This window comes from Cervus elaphus, chromosome 16 (genome assembly GCF_910594005.1).
Source record: "Cervus elaphus chromosome 16, mCerEla1.1, whole genome shotgun sequence".
Classification (NCBI taxonomy): domain Eukaryota; kingdom Metazoa; phylum Chordata; class Mammalia; order Artiodactyla; family Cervidae; genus Cervus; species Cervus elaphus.
This window is the reverse complement of record NC_057830.1, coordinates 21,872,037-21,894,045: the sequence shown is the minus strand read 5'-3', so window position 1 is coordinate 21,894,045 and position 22,009 is coordinate 21,872,037. Positions and strand designations below refer to the sequence as shown.

General features: G+C 48.6%; 1 protein-coding gene across 4 annotated transcripts; it reads right to left on the bottom strand.

The window, feature by feature from the left end:
- Positions 1–14,221: 14,221 nt before the first annotated feature.
- NXNL2 (nucleoredoxin like 2) lies at positions 14,222–21,910 on the bottom strand. 4 transcript variants are annotated; one of them, XM_043870583.1, is made up of 3 exons: positions 21,876–21,910; positions 20,505–20,824; positions 14,222–14,703 (listed from the first exon to the last, which is right to left on the bottom strand). In XM_043870583.1, exons 2-3 carry the CDS (start codon positions 20,804–20,806, stop codon positions 14,535–14,537), a joined length of 471 nt encoding a protein of 156 aa, XP_043726518.1. In that variant the 5' UTR covers positions 20,807–20,824; positions 21,876–21,910; the 3' UTR covers positions 14,222–14,534. The 4 variants fall into 4 exon arrangements, with proteins under 4 accessions (XP_043726518.1, XP_043726515.1, XP_043726514.1 ...); XM_043870580.1 differs by lacking the exon at positions 21,876–21,910 and adding an exon at positions 21,295–21,819; XM_043870579.1 differs by lacking the exon at positions 21,876–21,910 and adding an exon at positions 20,947–21,172.
- Between the last annotated feature and the right edge of the window lie 99 nt (positions 21,911–22,009).

Genomic DNA, 22,009 nt, shown 5'->3' with positions numbered 1-22,009 from the left:
ACGTACTCAGGGCTTCCCAGCTGGCATTAGTGGTAAAGAACCAGCCTGCCAATGCCAGAGATATAAGAGACCTGGGTTTGATCCCTGTGTCAGGAAGATCCCCTGGAGGAGGGTATGGCAACCCACTCCAGTTTTCTTGCCTGGAGAATCCCCATGGACAGAGGAGCCTGGTGGGCTACAACCCATAGGGTCGCAAAGAGTCAGACGGAAGTGAAGTAACCTAGCACGTACACATGTCCTGCGTGCTCAAGGCTAGACTCTGAGGTGCCACCAGATGGTTCAAAGTCCTTGATGAATTTTCCAGGACAGGACTAAATGTGCTGACCTGGGAGTTAGCCGCTGAGTTAACTCGACCCTTGCCTGGAAACAGCAACTCTGCCATGGCAACCACCACAACAGGTCCCACTCACTGCACTCACATCCAGGTTACCCAGGCAGCCGACAGCCTCAAATGGTGGGAGGACAGACAAGGGTTTCAACCAGCAAGGAGACACTAGTTCCAAGTCTGCTGGCTAGCTCAGTGGCTTCTACGATTTTCCCACCCGCAGGCCTCAGTGCTAAACTATATGAGAGGCCCTTTCCCACACACATCCAGCTCTGAGCATTTAAAGGCATCAGGCCAGCACGGGGTTCCTCCAGTTAATGTCCTCCTTGACATTCTTTGAAGAATGAGAGAATTATACTGAATGAGTATTATTCACTTATTAACAAATGAATAATAGCATTGGTCAAAATAATAGCAAACACTTATATAATATTTATTCTTTACTGGATGCTGTTCTTCCAAGTTTGTATGTATTGTTCATCCATTTAATCCCCATCACCTTATAAAAGACGTGTGATAATATTGCAGTTTTACAAATGAGGAAGGTGAGGCCTGACAAAGTGAACAAAGACACCTAAGAGGTTCTGTCTAAACACAGATTTTAACCCAAGGCACCATACTTCCTGGGGCTTCCCAGATGGCGCTAGTGGTAAAGAACCCACCTGCCAATGCAGGAACAAAAGATACTGGGTTCGGTCCCTGGGTCGGGAAGATCCCCAGGAGGAGGGCATGTCAACCCACTCCAGTATTCTTGCTGGAGAATCCCATGGTCAGAGGAGCCTCTCGGGCTACAATCCACAGGGTAGCAAAAAGTCTGACACGACTGAAGCAACTTAGTATGCACACCACACTCCCTACTTGCCAAAAGAAAAGCACACTTTGAAAAGTATAAAAGTAGCACAACTGAGTCACCAGCATGAGAAGCTGGCCCAGGTACTCTGCCTTGGAGAGCGGCACGTTCACAGGCGGCATGCTGCTGGGCACGGCAAGATGCAAGAGCACAAAGTGAGCAATCTTATACATGAATATCTCTGCAAATAGCCTCAATAAAATATTAACAAATTTCATTCAAAATGCTCATTAAAATAATAATAAACCACAGCCAAGTAGGATTTACCCCTCAGGAATGCAAGGATAATTCAAATTAGGACATCAATTCACACAACTGACAACATTAGTAAGTCAAAGAAGGAAAACCACATAATTATCTGCAGAGAAGCTAAAATGATATTTTAGAAAACTCAGCATCCATTCCTGATTAAATTTTTAAAACACTTAACAATAAGTGAGTATTTTCTTATTATGATTTAAAAGCATATCTTAAGCCAAAAATAAGTACCAATCTTTATAATGAAATACCAGAAATATTCTCATTAGGTAAATATTGGTTTAAGGTGAGAGAGGAACAGAAGAGCTGAAAACAGTGAAGGAGGCAAAGCTGAAACCACCACCACATGCTCGGGAAATCCAGACACAACCAAGCCGTCATAAAAGCCGTAAGTCAGCTGGTGACAATTTCACATGCTATGGGGGCTTCTTTTCTATGTGTAGATAAAAACCAAGTTGAGGGAGAAAAAAAGGAAGAAAGAATTCTCTTTCCAAAGGCAACAGCAACAAACACGTGTGAAAAGAAGCAAAAGAGAGGCAGGGCTATGCAGAAAGAACTAAGACAGCAGCAAGAGACAGAAAACAAACGAATAAAAGGCCAAGCAGATGTCATCCCCGGATTGAAGCTCAATAATGGAGCGGTGTCAGTTCTCATCAAACATATACATTAAATGTGATGTTCTCGTGTCCCAGAAAGGGAGGCATTTAATCTTTACGTTTAACATGGACATTTGTTACTTCCGGTCAAGAGTCAGAGACACTCTTTCCTTTAGTAATTAAAGCAGATGTACAATGCTTGTTGGATAGGCCACAAACAGGTTGTTTTTGTTAGCATAATGTTCAAGTTAACTCATGGACAAGCCAGAATGACTTCACCATACCTCAGTATGTGAACGTTTCTTTTATCAGGGTGCATCAGTGACCAGCGCCACTCACAGGCGGTAGATCACCCATCTTGTATTCTGACCCCAGGCCCCCACGTGGGGAGCGCTCAGTCTGTGTGTGTTTTAATATTTTGTCAATAAACAAAATTTGCCGGGTGATCTCTTATTATTTGCCCTCCTGTGATTTAAACTGACTTGCTTTTCTTTGTCTTACTCTTTTTCTTCCTTTTTACTGAGAGCCAACAGAAATGCACGCTTGCTGGAGTCTCACAAATTGCACAGTGTCACCAACACCCCCAGGGGCACCCTTGAGGCCCGTTTCACTTCCAACCCCTCCGCCTGGGCAATGGCCATCCTGATTTCTAACCACTCAGATCCATTTCACCTGTTCATAGCGCTGTGTCAAAGAAAACATACGTCTTACTCTCTCTGTGTCTGACTCTTTTCACCTCTTACTAACTGTTGAAATGCATCATTATTCTTATGGGCAATTGCACATCTCTGCTTTGTACATATACCTCCAAGGATTATCCATTCTGCTACTGATGGGCCAAGAGCATCTCCCAGCTTGGGACTGTTAACAACAGCGTTGCTATGTACCTCCTAGTTTGTGTTCTCTGGTGATGTATGATCTCTTGGGATAGACCTTGACATCCCTGAGTCTCGGGCTGTGCAAACTTTCAGCTTTAGCAGAATCAGTCAAACCAGATCAGTGAAACGACTGCATCAATCACACTCCCCTAGCAGTGCTCCCTGCTCTTGAAGTTTTTCCTCCTAGTAACTTAGTCATCCTGATGGGTATGGCTGGTGTCGAACCTTGGATTTGTGTATTTCATTTTTTATCCTTTGAGCAGAGGTCCATGTGCAGTGTCATCACTGGCTAGCATGCGACTCATCTCTTATTTTTATTTCTCCTGTGTTTATGCCCCCTTTTAACTCCACACCCCTCCTCCATAACCAGGAACTCACTCTGTGGGTCTTATTGTGCATAATTTGTTTGCATGTGTTTTGGGATGTGTGTGGGGTTTTCTCATGTATGTATGTTCAATGACATAAATGATAATACTGCTTACCCGTCTCATAATTCACTCTATGTTTTATTTTCTTCACTCAATATGATGTTTTTAATAGCCATCCATGCTGCTTGTACTCAGGTCACTGCTGAAAACGTGTTGGAAACTGACCACCTGGTTCTCAGGTCAAGGCCGGAGTCCCGTACGTGATGCTGATTCCAACGATGCTACATCGTCTTTCTGCTCTTCAGTCTTCCAAGATCTGCAGAATCAAGGTATCCTGCCATGTGGAGTGTGATTTAGCTATTTGAACCTCTAATCTGAGGCCCCCAGCTGCTGCTTGTCCCACCCTGGTGCCATTCACCATGTTGCCCCTCCACACTGTCCCAGCAGTCTTCCAAGCCCAGCTGGGCTCTTGGTTGTATCTGATGACTGTGGGGTCAATGTCTCCAGAGGGGCCTGTGAGCCTCTTGGTCCCCTTTTCTGTAAGACGCCCATTCATGCTTTTATCACATTCCCCACGTGTCACTTTCTTGTCACTTGCAGGAGATTCACAGACAACGTGGGGAGGAATCTCATGTTGGATTCAACCACTGCAAATGCCTTCTCTATTAATCACTTGCTCACTAGTTCTGTCACAAAAATATTCATTTTTTATGTCAACCAGTTGTATGTGTGTGTGATCAGTCATGTCTGACTCTGCGACCCCATGGACTGTAGCCCGCAAGGCTCCTCTGTCCATGGCATTTTCCAGGCAGTAATACTGGAGTGGGTTACCATTTCCTTCTCCAGAGGATCTTCCCAAACCAGTTACTGAACCTGCACCTCTTGTGTCTCCTGCATTGACAGATGGATTCTTTACCACTGCACCATCAGGGATGTCCAAACTCATCATAAGAGCTCTATTTATCATCTGTGTTTTGGGGTTTTGGGACTTCCCTGGTCAGACAGTAAAGAATCTGCCTGCAATGCAGGAAACCCAAGGGCTCTGCAGTGATCAAGGTTGCCACACCTGAGAATCTTTGCAGTCAAAGGTGAAGGAAGGAGCCTATGGCAAGTAGAAGACAGATGAGAGTGGGAAGTTCATCTCTGTAAGGACAATGGGGCCGGAGGGACAGCAAGGCCAGAGCTGGCAGAGAGAAGCATCAAGCTGGTCCAGGAGGGGCCATCATGCAGAAGGCGACAGGCTTTTTTGTAACACTGGCAGAATTCACACCACTGAGTGAAGATCTATGTTCAGATTTCAGATGCTGAAAGAAAAGGAGACCATGCAATGATTCCTGAGAAGGCCACAGTCCCCTTTTCTGCTGAAGTTTTCTGCCAGCTCTTTCCTCTTTAAAATCAATGGTCCATTCACAGGTGCCCCCACATCTTTTTAAGGGCCTGCAGAAAGCAGAAGGGAATGCACCATTCTGGGAGGTCTCACTGGCTTTCCTAGGTCACCCCGAAAAGGTCTCAGACTCCCTAGTCTCTCCCACCTGCATTCTCAGGACATGGCTTTGCTGGACGTGGGGTGTGGACCTAGCCAGGAGAGCAGCCCGGGGAGGGAGCGAGCCCCGCTCCCTGTGAAGAGGATGAACAATCTTTCCACTTACTCCATTTATTTTGCCATTTCAGGTGGAAGGACTCACATCATCACTGTTGCTCTGAAGCTCGAGTTTAAATGGACTGAGCAAATTGCATGAGGTTATACCTGGCGGGAAGTGCAGGGCGTGGAGTGTGGGTTCTACCATAAAGTTGGGGCCGGGAGCTGCTGCAGGCACTGAGGAGGAGGAGAGCACACGAGTGAACGTTCATGGGAAGGAGCAAGCCCTTTGCAGTCACAGTTACTGCTGTCACTGTTGGGGGAGGGAACGAGCCGTGAAGGGCGGCCAGTCATGGAGGACCAGCCTGGTGGGTGGTAAGGCACCAAGTCTCTGGGGGCTCCCCCATGGCAGCCGTCTGTCTGGGATCTCAGTAGAGTGTGGTGTCTTGGGTTAGCCACAGTTAGCCTCCAGTCTCCAGAGAGCCACTATTGCTCCTGGTGGTGTCCACGCACTGGCCATATTACTTGCCAGACACAACAGCCACCTGTCTGGCCCCAAGAAGAGGCCTTCCAGCTCCTCTTCCTACACCCCAGAGCCCAGCTAAGGTGGGCAGCACAGGAGAGCTGAGGGTCCTGAATGGAAAGAGGTTGCTGTGAGGCTGGCTGGACCCTCTCCTCTGCTCCCCCATTGTTTCTGGGTCGTCTGTGCTTGTTGGAAGACTCAGCGTATTTGCTGAAGCAGATGTCTCTGCTCAGTGCAGAGTGCTTTCAGGAGGCTGAGTGCTGTTATGAGCTGACTTGCATCTCCCCAAAATCCATATATTGAATTACCCTCAGTACTGCAGAACATGACTGTATTTGGAGATAGCGTCTTTACAGAGGTGATTAAGTTAAAATGATGAAGTGAGAGTGGTCCTAATCCAAAATGACTGGTATCCCTATAAGAAGAGACTGGGACACAGGCGCCCAGAGGGAAGACCACAGAGGGTCCAGGGAGAAGGCGGCCATCCACAAGCCAAGGAGAGAGGCCTTGGGAGAAACAACCCTGCCCACACCTTGATCTTGGACTTCCAGCCTCCAAAACTGTGAGGGATAAATGTCTGTTGTTTAAGCCAGTGTGTGTGTGCCGTTTTGTTATGCAGCCCAAGCTGACTGGTACAGGTACCAAGAGGTTGAATGTGGAGACAGGAAGCACAGTGAGTAAGGAGTGACCTGGGCATAGAGGGCCTGTCTCCTCCCCTTCTAACCAAGATCCTGGGAAGCCCTGGCGGGGACAAAGAAGCACTATCATTTTTCCATTGAACAAGTCCTCAAGTGACCTTTGCTCTCACTGAAGCGAGGGTGGGCAAATAACTGAAGGGCAGTTCCTAAAATGTGGAAGAGAGAACTTTGCCACTGGAGTTTATTATAAAATGCGAGGGTGAACTGACCTCTCATAAATTTTCTTCCCCTGACTCAAAGGTTCTTGAGTGGAGGCAGACACCGTTGAGTTCCTTGTTCACTGGTTTTCGCCTTACCTGCTTTGAGTGGGTGAGGCTTCAAAGTGCATCTATAACCACACAACCAACTGGTGTCTGTTTTGGAATAAGGTGGACACTCTGGGGCTGGGTGTCCCCCCTCATCTCAGGTTATTAGTCAGACTCTTCCCACCTGCACACAGGGAAAGAGGAAAAGCACTTCTAACCCACCAATTCCACAAATTGGGAGGAACTATGACAGCAAACATGGTTTGTTTATGTATATACTTGTCTGTATAATCAGCTTTAAGAACATTCTCACAGTGTAAGTGCTCCAGAAATCCTGATGCAAGCAGCCACAGAGCCAGGAACCTCACCGCAGAGGCTCTTGAAGGGAGCTCTGTCTGACACCCACCTGGAAGGGGAGACACCTAAGCCTGCGGTTTCTTGGGTCTCTTTTGAAGCTGGGAGAGGTAAGAGGAAAGAGGAGCCTTGTCAGCTGAGACGCACAAAAACGCAGCCTGCAAAGATATTCGTTGCAATTAAAAATGTTGCCTCTCGGGACTTCCCTGGTGGTCCACTGGCTAAGGATTCACACTCCCAATCCAGGGCGTCCAGGTTCTATCCCTCGCCAGGGAACTAGATCCCACATGCCGCAACTAAGAGTTCACAAAAGATCCTGCCTGCTGCAGCTAAGACCCAGCACAGTCAAATAAATAAATAATTTTTTTTTAATGTGGCCTCCCTTCTCCTGCAGTCTCAAAGCCTCACACACCTTTTGCCACAAAATCTGTTTCATGAACCCAGAAAATCCCCAGCCTGTCCCCCTTGTCCTGTCAACCTGGGACTGACAAAGGATGCCTGGTGAATCTGTCTTGGAGAAAATGTCACGGAGCAAAGTCTGTCCACAGAGGGAAAGAGAAACATGCAGGGCGCCGTCCTAGGTGCATCCACTGTCCTTCAAGGAATGCTGTGACGTGCCATCACCTCCAGGGCCCTCCAGTACAGAAATGCTCCTGGATGACTGCCTTCCCTGCAGAGAGATTCTCCCGTCCGACTCACAGCAGATGGTCATCATTCACGTTGAGAAGTAATCACACCCCGGGAACGGCCTCAGACCCGCTCTCTGAGGTCCTGATTGAAAGGCTGTCATGTCAGGTGAGCAGCTGTCCTTGCCAGGTTCACTAGCTCCACCCTCTTCTCTCACCTCTGAGCCTAAACCCTGCCTGAGATCCCCATGCTCTGTCACAGACCATTTAATGACACAATTAATGTCTGCCAGCCTAGATGCCTGGCGAGCCCCAGATGCTTGTTGAATGAATGGCTGAATGAATGTATTGGTTAATATCCAAAACCTTGTATCAATATATGCATCTTACCCCCAAACCAAAGCTGCTTATATGTAACAAATAAAATTATCGTGATACCTACGTAAGGGAGAGAGACTAAAGATAATGATTCTTTGTCATTAAAAGGAAAGCAAGAAAGTAAAAGAACATAAGAAATAAAAATGATTTATCTTCTGCCCAGTCACTGAGAATACTAACCCTCAAATCTTAAGACTTTAACCCAGGGATTTACATTTACCTGGAATAACAAGAGACGTATTATGTACAATGTATGAGAGAGACATGTTTTGCCACGTCCCTAGCCAGCCTTCTCTCTGTTATTCCACAGCCAAAGAGAGAATATTCTCTGTACCCTGTAAATTCACCACTTCCTACAGCCACCAGGAGTCCTCCAGGTCAGCAGAGATCCCAAGTGAGGAAAGGCAGAATCTGGAGAACAAGGAAGGCAATGCGAATGGAACCAGAGACAGACCATATGAAACTGAGAGGGAGAGAGCAGAGCTACAGGGAACAAGAGGTATGGGAGTGGACAGGAGATTTTGGAGGGAAGAGCCTAGTAGGCTGCAGTCCATGGGGTCACAAAAAGTCGGACACGACTGAGCGACTTCACTTCACTTCACTTCACTTGGGGAGCAGAGGCAGGGCGAATTTTCCATGTGTAGTTTGGGACTTTGGGAAGGATCTCTTTAGTTACTTTTCAATGATGTCAGAAACAAGTAGCATTCCTTTTCATTTCTTTTCTTTTTAATATTTATTTATTTATTTGCCTGCGCCTGGTCAGGTTTCCCTGATAGCTCAGTCAGTAAAGAATCCTCCTGTAATGCGGAAGACCTGGGTTTGATCCCTGGGTTTGGAGAATCCCCAGGAGAAGGGAATGGCAACCCACTCCAGTATTTTTGCCTGGGAAATCCCCATGGACAGAGGAACCTGGCAGGCTACAGTCCATGGGGTCCCAAACATGACTTAATGACTAAACCACCACCACCACATGCCGGGTCTTCTTTGCAGCATGCTAGACCTTGGATCTTCATTGCAGCATGTGGGATCTTTTTAGTTGAGATGAACTCTTAGCTGTAGCATGCAGAATCTAGTTCCCTGACCAGTGATTGACCCCCAGTCCCGTACATTGGGAGCATAGAGCCTTAGCCACTGGACCACCAGTGAAGTCCCCTCCTTTTTAATTACTATTGCCTACAAGCAGTTGTTCTTTGAAGGAGAGTCTGTGCCTACAGGATACTGGATTACAGATGGCTTCCATATGGAGTAGAGAGCTTTCATCCAGGATTTTTAGACCTAAAATTCACATCTAGCTGCACCTGGATTAAAATCATCCTTTTAGATCCTAACCCAGGGCACATCATCACTGCTCCTATGCATGGTGTGAAGCATCTGGGTCCAACCAGGCACAAGTGTTTTCATTCTCATGCTTCAACGGCAAAGGCAGAGAGGTGTTGTAGAAGTAATGCTGGACATGCAATTACAACTGTGGAGACATTGTCAAACTTAGAAATTCATGTTGAAAGCAGAAAGCTAGATTTATACAGCATTTTGTCAGTTCACTAAATCCAATAAAAATTTCAAAGAGATCATCCTGGTGGCATCACAAACTTAAAATGGACACTTCTCAACTCTGAGGCAAACAGGCATTTTGAACACCTGCATATAATTTCACTCCTTGACAGAGTCATTAAAATGACAACAAAGGGGTTTTTTAAATGATGGGAAAACAAAGAGGGAACAAGAAATGTTTGGAAGCTCTAAAAGTGACAGGGGTGGTGGCTGCCTCTACAGGCACACACACACACATACACATACACACACACACACACACAGAGGATCCTGGCCAGCCTGGGGAAGCAAGAACCTACTGCTTTTAGCCGGGAATCCTGAAGACCTAAGACCTGGCAGCTCCAGAAACCCCTTGAGGTGGACACACAAGTGCCCGTGAGGACTGGGGTCTGTACATGAAATCAGACCTAGATTCCCTTCCCTGGTGGCTCATATGGTAAAGAATCTGCCTGCAGGAAACACTGGCTTGATCCCTGGGTTGGGAAGATCCTATGGAGAAAGGGATGGCAACCCACTCCAGTATTTTTGCCTGGAGAATTCCATGGACAGAGGATGGGGTCATAGGGTCATGGGGTCATGGGGTCACAGAGTCGGACATGACTGAGGGACTAACACAACAACAGATTACCTCTGCACCGTTACCCTGGGTGTCCGACCTCACCCAGAGGTCTTTCACGGTGGGAGAGACACAGCTGAAGGCGGGGTGCTGAAGTGAACTCCAGGAAATCAGGGGAAAGTGTGTTCTCCCTGCCAGCCCCCAGTCCTCTCCTGCCAGTGGGGATGGGAGGGTGTTACCTGATCAATGTGACCAGCCCAGGAAGAAAGTCTCCCTGGCAAAGTGGCCCAGGAAGATCACTCTAAGGGGAGCGCAAAGTTAGCAAGCCCACTGGGGTTCCATCTGGTCCCCCAAACCCCATCAGTGTCCTGTGAAGAGATAGGAAGATCTTGCTTTCATGGAACTAGAACAAAACACTACGAAAGAAGGAGAGAAAGGAAGGGAGGACAGAAAGACGCAGAAAACAAACGTGATGTGAGTATGATATGTGTGTTTGTGGTATGTGTGGTGTGAACATAGTGTGTGTGTGTGTGGTATGTCTGTGTGTAGTATGTGGTGTTTGCATGTGATTTGTTTGCGTGTGGTGTGTAGTATGTGTGTCTGTGGTGTATATGCGGTATGCTTTTTGTGTGATGTTTGTGTGCTGTTTATGGTGAGTGTGCAGTGTGTCTGTGTGATGTGTAGTATGTGCATGTGGTGTGGTATAGCATGTGTGATATTGTGCATGACTGGTGTACATGTGTGTGGTGTGTGTGTGTGTGGTATGTGTTCATGTACGGTGAATGTAAAGTGTGTGAAGTGTATGTGGTGTATATGTGGTGTGGTGTTTGTGTGTTGTATGTGTGTGTCCACATGTTCCCCCAGTGGCTTCCCCACACAAGCACACAATAAGCAACATCTTTCTCAAGTGAAATTGCTGTGGAGACCTCCTGGGATTTGCACATGGTTCTGCGCAGAACTGAGTGGCTCCCCAGCCTGCAGCTAATACTTCCAGCTTATCGGGCAGCCCAGGTGTGAGAAAAGATGCCACAACTATAGGCTCAGTGTAAATGATTTCAAAAAATTTAGTAGACAGACATCTCGTAGAGCAGGGCTTCTGTAAAATCAGCATACACACAGAGACCCAGGAATTTCAACGGGATACAGGACTAGGGTAGAGCCACTACTGTGGTCTGAATATTTGTGTGCCCCTAAAATTCACATGTGGAAACCCTAACCCCCAATGTGCTACTTTGGTGCAGCTGTGGGGTGGCCTCTGCTGGGACCCCTCCCTCCCCTGAGGTGCTGAATGCTCACCACACACACAGCCCCATGCAGCTCCCAAGCTGAAAGCAATGTGATGCTCCAGCCTCAGGGGTAAGCACAGTGCTTGGGCTCCGTCATGGCAACTAATGAGCATGTTTACCAGGAGGAACTTATCTACACTTTTCAAGAAGTTTGGTTGTGGTTAACACACACACACACACACACACAAACATGCACACATATGTGTGCACCCACCCACCAGGATGTTACACCTACAAGAGATGCCCACACACACACACACCCAAAATGTGTGATTTGAATTACTATAATCTGATCTTAAATGATTTCATCACAAAAACGCAGTGGTACCCATTGTTGCTGTTCAGTTGTTCAGTCATGTACGAATCTCTGCGATCAGATGGACTGCAGCACACCAGGTTTCCCTGTCCTTCACCATCTCCCAGAGTTTGCTCAAATTCATGTTCACTGAGTAAGTGACGCCATCCAACCATCTTATCCTCTGTTGCCCCGTCTCCTCTTGCCTTCAATCTTTTCCAGCATCACGGTCTTTTCCAATGAATCTGCTCTTCGCATCAGATGGCCAAAGTATTGGAGCTTCAGCTTCAGTATCAGTCCTTCCAATGAATATTCAGGGCTGATTTCCTTTAAGATTGACTGGTTTGATCTCTTTGCTGTCCAAGGGACTCTCAAGAGTCTTCTCCAGCACCACAGTTCAAAAGCATTAATACTTCAGTGCTCAACCTTCTTTATGGTCCAACTCTCATATCTGTATATGACTACTGGAAAAATCATAGCTTTGACTAGATGGACCTTCCTTGGCAAAGTGATGTCTCTGCTTCTCAGCCTTTTGAATAAGATCAGGTGGTAACCATGTAATATGATAAAGAGAGTAGCTAACACTATGGTACTGGGGAAAATGCCAAAATTAAGTGAAATATGCCATCTTTTGTTTTGAGAAGAAAACTGCACTTCTATGCTTTATTTCTGGGGCAAATAATGACCAGGTTAGCTTCATCAAATACGTCTTTAGTAAACCCATGGGGAACTTGACTGATGGGCAGGAGAGCACATCAAGGTGACTGTGCCATGGAGCTCCCTGGCCCTGATACAATTAAGCCAATGACACAGCCTCACCCTCTTAGATTCAGCTCTCACATCCTGGATTACCTGAGCAGCCCAGCAGCCGTCTTCACTTCACCCAGCATTGCTCCACAGAGGGCCTCCTTAGGGAGTGTGGGGATTCCTGGGTCCTACAAGGGACAGCTTTGCTCCAGATTCCCGGTGAGGGACCCAGTGAGCCAAGTGAGTTGGCAGATGGGAACCAGGCTAGAGGTGAGAGCCTGGTATTTCACGATTCCAATCATGTGGATCAGATCACGGCTGGCCACCTCCAGCAGGCAGGCAGTGCACACACCCCTCCTGTTGTCAGCAAAGACACACACAACTGCGTGTAAAATAGATGGCCAACAAGGACCCACTGAACGGCACAGGGAATTCTGCTCAATATCTTATAATAACCTATAAGGGAAAAGAATGTTAAAAAAGAATGTACATAACGCTGGGCTGCAGGAAGCACAAGCTGGAATCAAGATTGCCGGGAGAAATATCAATAACCTCAGATATGCAGATGACACCACCCTTATGGCAGAAAGGGAAGAGGAACTAAAGAGCCTCTTGATGAAAGGGAAAGAGGAGAGTGAGAAAGTTGGCTTAAAGCTCAACGTTCAGAAAACTAAGATCATGGCATCTGGTCCCATCACTTCATGGCAAATAGATGGGGAAACAGTGGCTGACTTTATTTTTCTGGGCTCCAAAGTCACTGCAGATGGTGATTGCAGCCATGAAATTAAAAGACGCTTACTCCTTGGAAGGAAAGTTATGACCAACCTAGACAGCATATTGAAAAGCAGAGACATTACTTTGTACACAAAGGTCGGTCTAGTCAAGGCTATGTTTTTTCCAGTGGTCATGTATGGATGTGAGAGTTGGACTGTAAAGAAGGCTGAGCACCGAAGAATTGATGCTTTTGAACTGTGATGTTGGAGAAGACTCTTGAGAGCCCCTCGGACTGCAAGGAGATCCAACCAGTCCATCCTAAAGGAGATCAGTCCTGGGTGTTCATTGGAAGGACTAATGTTGAAGCTGAAACTCCAATACTTTGGCCACCTGATGTGGAAAGCTGACTCATTGGAAAAGACCCTGATGCTGGGAGGGATTGGGGGCAGGAGGATAAGGGGACGACAATGGATGAGATGGTTGGATGGTATCACCGACACAATGGACATGGGTTTGGGTGGACTCTGGGAGTTGGTGATGGACAGGGAGGCCTGGCGTGCTGCAGTTCTTGGGGTCGCAAAGAGTCAGACATGACTGAGTGACTGAACTGAAACCGACTGATGTATAAATGAATCACTCTGTTGTACACCTGAAACTAACACAACATTGTAAATCAACTACATTTCAATAGAAATTAAAAAAATGAAAGATCGTGTGTGAACTTTTGTCTACCTGGATTAATCAGCACCTTTTAGAAGATGGGGAGATTTGATCTTGAAGATATGAGTATGCAGCCTTGAAATTTTCTTTTCTTTCTAAGATATGATGCTACTAAAAGTAAGTGTAAGAAAACAAAGAGAAGAAGAATTCCCAAGAAGACCTGTAATTAAAAACTATCCCTTTGAAAAACAAAACAAAGTGCTTGAAAATGGAATTTCTCGAGTGCTTCACTTTCCTCATAAGGACACTTGGTTTGCCAGGAGAAAGAAGGAAACTGGAGGACTCCAGCTGCAGATAGGTGTGTTTATTAAAGCAAACAGACTGTGCAAATTTTAGTAATAAATACAGTCATGAGAATGTATCATTAAAATAAAGACATCTCTTTTGAACCTCCCTCCCATCTCCCTCCCCATCCCACCCCTCTAGGTTGATCCAGAGCTCCTGTTTGAGTTTCCTGAGTCATACAGCAAATTCCCATTGGCTCTCTATTTTACATATGGTAATGTAAGGTTCCATGGGAGGCAGGTTCAAAAGGGAAGGGATATATGTATACCTATGGCTCATTCATGTTGAGGTTTGACAGAAAACGAGAAAATTCTGTAAAGCAATTATCCTTCAATAAAAAAAAAAAAATTAAAGGAAAATAAAATAAAGACATCTCCAGAAAAATGTACCAATAAATATGCCATTTTACCTGAAGAGCTTGTATAAATACATGTTTTGCATAGATTTCCAATAGCTCATTGTGAACACACTTAAGCTCATGTGGAGAAAACTACGCTAAGAATAATAAAAATAACTAGCAACAAAGCTAGAGGGAGGGCATTCCCTGAGCAACATTTTCTTTCCATCACAGATGAGTGCCTCTGCTCTGAAAGAAACCACCAACATAGAGAGACAGCATGCTCTTCTTCTCTGCCGGGTGGAAGCTGCAGCATCAGGAGTGACTGCACACCGGTGCAGGCCCCCCGGAGACCGGCCCCCAGCTCAACCGGAGAAATTCTGGAAGATGTCGGCGGCCTCCACCCAGTTCTGGAAGCAGGCCAGCCCCCGCTCCCGGATCTGCTTCCGCCCTTTGTCGGTGATGACCTCCCCGCTGGGCTTCAGGATCACAAGCCTGGGGATGGCCGTGATGTGGTACCTGGTCCTCAGCTCGCTGTGGGAGAGAAGAGGGTGGCCGAGGGTCAGCGCGGGCCAGGCCAGGCCGCTGCACGTCTGCAGGGACCGGCGCCTCCCCGGAGCCAGCTGAGACCGCTGCCTGCCCGGTGAGCCCTCCCCCTGGGCGGAGGATTCCTGTGGGCTCTTCTCGCTGCTAGCTGGTTCTCAGCCAATACTGCCCCAGAGGAGCATCTAGTGATGGAACCGTTCTGCATCTGTGCTGCCCAGGGTCATCGCCACGGTCACCCGTGATGACTGAGCACTTGAAATCTGGCCGGTGAGCCTGAGGAACTGAATTTTGGCTTTAGTTCATTTATTTGTTTGTTTATGTATTTTTTGGCTGTACCAAGCGGCTTGCAGATCTTAGTTCCCCAACCAGAGATTGAACCCAGCCATGGAAGTAAGAGCACCAAGTCATAACCACTAGACCTCCAGGGAATTCCCTATTTCAGTCTATTTTAAATTTAAGTAGCCACATGTGGCTAGTGGCTGCCAAATGGCACAGTGCAATTTCAAACTCACAAGTAACCCAGTAAGTTTGGATCCTTCCTACATCTCAAGAGGTTTAAATACATCAGGTACCTATAATGGCAAAAGTTAAAATTCCATAAGTTTTAGACAAAAGCAAAGGCTTACTAGACTTTCTACCCTATAAATTCAAGGACATGCTACTTAACATTATGGGTGAAACATTTTACCTTCACATGAAATAACCCCTTGTGTGACCATTTTACAAAATTATTTGTATTCATTTAGGGAAAGGAACATCTGCCTTCTTAGTTTTGCAAATCTCCCCATAACCTTCACAGGGATTATTGCCCTCAAGATAGGACAGCTGGGTGCAAATCCTGTCCTGTTACCACCGCCAGCTTGCCAGGGCCTCAGGTTAGCAGTAATCTGATTTCCCTTATCTGTCGCCTTCAGGGTTGTGAACCTGAGTGGAAGAAAAATGCATTTGAGACCTTCCTGTTACCAAACCTTCCCTGTGACACCTCCATCAGCTCCTTCCTGCTGCTTTCTGATATCCTGCTCCAAGACAAATCTTAATTCAAACTGAGGAGAAAAAAAAAATCCAGTACCTACACCCAACAGAGAAAATATGCCTTGCTTTCAGGCATCTATGAAATGGGGACAAAACCAGCCATGGTGTTGCTCATAAAGGGATCTTAATAATCAAATAATCAGTGCAGATCGTTTAATCAGACCATAACATAATGGAACTGGAAACCAACAAGCAATAATTTTTGGAATGAGTTAAAAACTAAATAACCATATGTTATCTATGAAACTGTAAAGCAGACTTACAAAATAATTAGAACAGGGCAATATGGAATACACTATGGGTCCCACACTATAGGTACAATTAGACACAGAAAGTTATCTTACATATTCTTGTCCAAAACTAAAAGGCCCCTATATAGATGAGTTCTGCATTTAATTCAAGAAACTAGAAAAACAATGATGAAGCAATTACAGAGAAAGTAGAAAGAAGGCAAAAGAAGAGAGAAGACAGAAATCACTGGACTAGGAAATGAACCCACATGGGGTGAGCAACAAAACAAAACCTGGTTCTTAGACTAAAAAACAGAGAAAAGCTCTATCGAGATGAGAAGGAAAAAGGGAAAACAGGGGGACATCAGGAGTTGGGCAGGCCTTCGAGGAATAAGGAGGAGGTCTGAAGGCATTTCATTGCTCCAGCTTCTCTTCAAAGAATCACCGTGTGGACCCTACATCCCCACCCTGGCAGCCTCTGCCTGGTGACAGGTGTTACCCTAGAACATTGAAGTCATCTCTGTCTCCTCTGGGAGCTGTGTTCAGAGAGAGAAGACCAAGCCTCAGAAAGGAAAGAACCTTGTTGCTGGGCAGAATGAAGTGATAACTCAGCATTTTAACCATTTCAGGGAAATGCGAGAGCCCATTCCCTCCTTACCCTGCATGCAGTTGCAGCAATGGCTCCCTCCCTTCATCTAAAGCAGCGCATCCTTATCCCTGGCACAACTGCTTCTGGGTTGCCATGGCAACTTCTGGCTCCAGTCTCTTTCCATCTCAGCCACTGGTAGCCAGGCTGTTACCGAGCAAATCTCTCTACTTGCTTCAAGCATCCATCAAACAAGTGCCCTGCAGGTGCCAAGCCCTGAACAATGTCTAGTTCAACCTCTGGGACTACAGGGACCACCGCCCCACCAGACACATACACTCCAACAGGAGTGGCGCTGGCTTGAGCTATGGAGGGTATAGGCTTCAGGGTCCAGACACACACCTGGTGTCCCCAGGGGCACAAAGGAAGAGCTACTAGGAAGAGAAGTGGGAGGCTCCAGGGTTGGAGGATGCCGCATGAGTAAGACCTTTGGAGGTGGGAAAGCGTATGGAGTATTCTGGCATATTAGTTGTCAAGTCTGACCAGAACACAGATGTAAAGGAGATAACAAGAAATAAAATGAGTGAGGGTCAAATACTGGAGGGGGATGTGTGAGACATGGCCTGAGTGGGTCTCGCATGCCTGGCAGCACGCAACAGAAATTCCTGCTGGCAAAGTCAGGGATTTCTCTTTATTCCTTACTTGGCTCTTTGGCTCATAAAAAAAGGGAGGGAAGACAGGACGGAATATGTCTTCAATGCTGCCCCCTTGCTGAGACCTCTCACCCAGCTGCACACACAGGCATCAGGGCAGGACCTGAGGGCCTACCCTGGGCCCCCACTGCCCCTGGCTATAGGGACGTCACTAGATATTTGCCTCTCTAGGCAGAAGGGTGGCACTCGGGGTCGGGTCTTGTGTGCACTCTTCACTGGACAGCCAAGATCTGAGCAACCTTGAGGTGAGCAGCTCTAGAAAGTTTCTTCTTGCAGTTGCATCTGTAGCATCACCGCCTCCAGCCATGCCCAGGGTAAGTTTAGCGGGGCGGAGTGCCTCTGTGGGACCTACCATCTCCTGAGCCTAAGGCGGACCTTCCCAAGTGGTAAAGAACTGCTCTGCAAATGTAGGAGATGGAAAAGATGTGGTTTCAACCCCTGGATTGGGAAGATCCCCTGGAGAAGGGAATGGCTACCCACTCCAGTATTCTTGCCTGGGAGAATCCCCTGGACAGAGGCGCCTGGCAGGCTATAGGGTCGCAAAGAGTCACACACGAACTGAAGCAACTTAGTACACATGCATGCATGAGCCTCAGGCAGGTCATCAGAAAAGCAGAGGACAGCAGATGACACCTGTGGACCACTGAAAAAAGACAGCCCGGGTCCCTCACCTTCTCACAGCACCAAGAAGAATGCCATGCTCTGCATATATTGAGAACTTCTCAAAAGGCCTCCTGGAGGCTTCTTACATTCTTTAGTTCTCCTTGGTGGCAGTTACTTCCATTTTTGCTCACGATCTGATTTCAAAATGCAGGCTGGGATAAGCAAAATTTAGGGCTTAGCTCCAAGAATTTCCCACAGAATACCACATTTCCTAACTTATAAATTGCAATGACAGGATTCACAAAGCTCAATCTGGGAAGGGGAGGCCCCAGGAACTAACTTCTCCCCAGACTGCTGCCTCCCACCCTCCCACCCCACCCTGCCCCCCAGATCAGATTCCTCTTAGGTGAGGCTGGCAGCCGGAGATGGCCAGGGCCTAGTGCAGCACCATGCCAAGCCCTAAACAGCTCAGCACCTGCAGTGGACCAAATGGGCCTTTGACCAGTTAATCCAGGAAGCAGAGAGCATGCTGTAAGCCCCCCCAACCCCACCCTTATCCCCACCAGCAGCAAGGCTGTGCTGAGGCTCAGTGTCCCCTGGGAGAGGAAGCTGGTTCAGAAAGGACTGGCTCCAGAGCCAGGGACACCCATCTCTGCACTTCAATAGTACATCTGTGAAATGGGCAACACAGAAAATGCTGCTACACAACCAGCCGGCATAGCTCTGAATTCGTGCATCAGTGCAGTTCTCATCCATCATTATACACTTATACTCAGCAATTGAATACCTTGCCTACAGTTACCCCACAAATAGATCCCACAGCTGGACTCTGCCCAGGGCCTGAGCTCTTTACTTGATTACTAACACTGTCACTTTCAAAACTAAGTGTATTCTTTCAAAAGCAGTGTGTAACTTGAACGCTAAGCAAATCAAAACTCCTTTTACAATCACCACTAGATGTGAAGCCATAGAACTTTCAACCAAGTAAATCATGGTCATTTGGATGTATCATGGATGACTTTCCCTAGTCCTGCCTTGAGTGAGGCCTTGGAAAGCAGGTAACCTCCCTTGAAGGGCCTGGGCCTCACCTCTTGCTTGGCATCAGCAAAAGCATGTGCTGGGGAAAATTACTCCTCCAGGGAACTTTCCAAAGTTAGCTTTAATTTTTAAGTGTCTAGAAGGAAAACCATTTCAGAATAATTAATTTGGGGGAACGCCACAACTGAATACTAACTCCCAGAAAAATGTACTACATGGTGCTATAAAAAAAAAAAAAATCCAGAAATTCACCTCCATATCTGTTAAGGGGATGGTGGGGTAATGCACTTAGTGAAGAACAATTAACCTCAGTCTGGACTCCTACACCACAGGTGACCCCAACATGCCAGACAATCGGTGCCTGTGCCCCACTTCCCTCTTCCAATCCTCCACAAAGTCCTCCTATGTCCTCTCTCTTTACTAACACCCCCCTCCCACCTTCTCCTCCTCCCCTCCATAGATCCCATGACCACAGCCAACAGAACACCAGGGTTGGAACTTCCCTGGTGGTACAGTGGTTAAGATTCTGAGCTTCTAGTGCAGGGGCTGTGGGCTCAATCCATGGTTGGGAAACAGATTCCACATGGTACACAGAATGGCAAAGAAATTAAATTAAAAAAAAAAAAATAGAGCACTAGGGTCAATTTCTAGTTTTTTCTCAAATTCTGAAATCCATGTCACATATTTTTCTAAAAGCAAGGGTGGGGCAAGATCCCTTCAGAGAGCATGGATTTTTGTCACCTCTGACATCTGTCTCAGGAGTCCAGGAAGCTGCTTCTTCTTACAGGTATAGGAGCAGAAGACACCTTTATGAAATTTCAATCACTGCCAACAAAACTGAAATTGCAACGTGGCTTGCAGTAGGTTTCCTCCAGGACTTGAGTCCTGACCCTTCTCCCCAGCACCTGGTACCCAGGCCCACGCTGCTGGGACAGGGTGGTCCACCCATAGTCTCCAGTTCTGACCTGAGCATCCATTCTGGATCTCCCTCTCCTACTCTCCGGATAAGGGTAGGTGTCTTCCCTATGCAGTGCCAGTGTGCTCAATGCTGTGTCCGAATCTTTGAGGACCATAGGGCCTATAGCCCGCCAGGCTCCTCTGTCCATGGGATTCTCCAGGCAAGAATACTGGAGTGGGTTGCCATTTCCTCCTCCAGGGGATCTTCCCGACCCAGAGATGGAACCTGCAGCGATTGTGTCTCCTGCATTGGCAGGCAGATTCTTTACAGCTGAGGCACCTGGGAAGCCCTCCCTGCAAGTAGGGTGCAGCACCTCAGGGCTGTGATTACTCGAGTGGGCTCCCTGCCGCAGAATAATCATCGCCAGAACTTATACATTCAGATTCCCAGAGCCTCAGACGCACTGAGCCAAAGACGAGGGTGGACCCAGGTCCGCGCCCACCAAGTTCGCCGTCGCCAACGCTAGAGCCTCCCTGGGAAGCCAGAGCAAACAGGCTCAAACACGACGGGGTGGGGGTGGAGGCTATCGAGGAGGCCCTGCGAGTTGGGAGAAGCCCGGGGATGAGGGACTGGGGTGGGGGCTGGTGGGGGAGCTCCCAGCACGCCCCACACACACGGTCTCCACTCACTGCCGGTAGGGGTCGTGGAAGGGCAGCGCCAGCCAGGCGCCGTGAAGCTCCTGCATGAATTCCAGCATTTCCTGCGCGCTGCCGTCGGCGGACACGAAGACCACCGCGAAGGGCGCGGGCGGCCGCGCCTCGTCCACGAGCTCCTCGTAGAAGTCGCAGAGCAGCGGCGTGAAGTCTCGGCTGGGCGCGCACCGGCCCGCGGCGAAGTAGAGCGCCACCACCTTGTTCTGTAGCGCCGCCTCGGCCTCCACCCACGCGCCGTCGCAGGTCACCAGGAGCCGCCCGCCCAGCACGTCCACCATGGCCGGGCGCGGGGACACCTGCGGCACAAGGACACCCGAGGGGAGAGGCGGGGCGGTGAGCGCGGGGCACGGATACTAGCGGAGGAGCGGACAAGGGTGAATGAACGCAGGTGGCTGATCCCTTGCAGGCGAACGGTCACCTGCGGGCGGGCAGCGATGTCTGGCTCCCTTCGCACCGCCGGGCGCCCGGACCTCGGCACCAGCCTGAGCCTCGGCCTCCGGAGGGAGCAGGGGCGTCCGCGCTGGGTTGAGGGGGAACACTCACAGACACCCGCGACCCCTGGTGTAGCGGCCGTAGCACCAACAAGCACAGAGCCGGCCTCCAGGGAACCGAGCCGCCCCGCCCCGCCCCCTCCTGCCCCGCCCCGCCCCGCCCCGCCCCGCCCCCTCCTGCCCCGCCCCGCCCCCTCCTGCCTCGGCACCGCCCCCTCCTGCCTCGGCGCCCCGCCCCACGCCTTCCTCCGCGACCCTCTGCACGTCCCACCCACCTGCGCAGCTCTCTGTCCCGCGCCGCTCGCCGCCTCCGCGCTCCTGGGCCACGCTCTCTTCTCCGCCGCCCTCGCATGCCCTCCCCCTCCGCACCCTCCCCTGGGCCCTGCCCGCCGCGCCCTCGCCCTAAGTCCCCGGGGCGCTCGCCCCACTCGGCGCTCAGTCCCTCCCCACCTGTCCCAGGGGTCCCACCAGCGAGGAAAGGTAAGAGCGGTTCGATCTGTAGCGGGCAGGGATCCGGCGTTGGGGAGACCTGGGCCCTATTCTTTGCCGGGGTTTGCCCCCGAAGCACTGCGCCCTGGCAGAGAGGGTCCCTGCAAGAAATTAGGGGCGGTTCTTAAAGGATGTTTTCTTCGGAGAACCAGAGTATTACTGTGCCCGGCACTGGGATTCAGTCGCGAGCAAAACAGTTCAACTTCCTGCCCGGGATGGGTGAGTCTTCCACGCGGGGCTCATTTTAAAAGATTTAGCGCCAAAAAAAAAAAAAAAAATTCAGTGGTCAATTTAAATAGTATTCTCATGTTAATGCAAAAAAGTTTGTGATGAGCAAAACATCAAACATGTAAGGACAGGATCCCACCCTGCCGTTGGACGCCGCCCGAGCTCCTCTCGTTCTGAGTCCCGATTCGCCTCCTGCCTCTCGGTGCTTATGTTCCCGCGGGGACAAGAGGAAAAAAAAAAAAACAAGGTGAATGAGGAAAACAGAGCCCTTGC

Excerpts from the sequence above, each read along its gene's own strand:
- NXNL2 (XM_043870583.1), bottom strand. The coding sequence starts at position 20,806 with ATGGTGGACGTGCTGGGCGGGCGGCTCCTGGTGACCTGCGACGGCGCG. Across the intron at positions 14,704-20,504 it reads TTCCACGACCCCTACCGGCA|CGAGCTGAGGACCAGGTACC; the intron begins GTGAGTGGAGAC and ends TCTCTCCCACAG.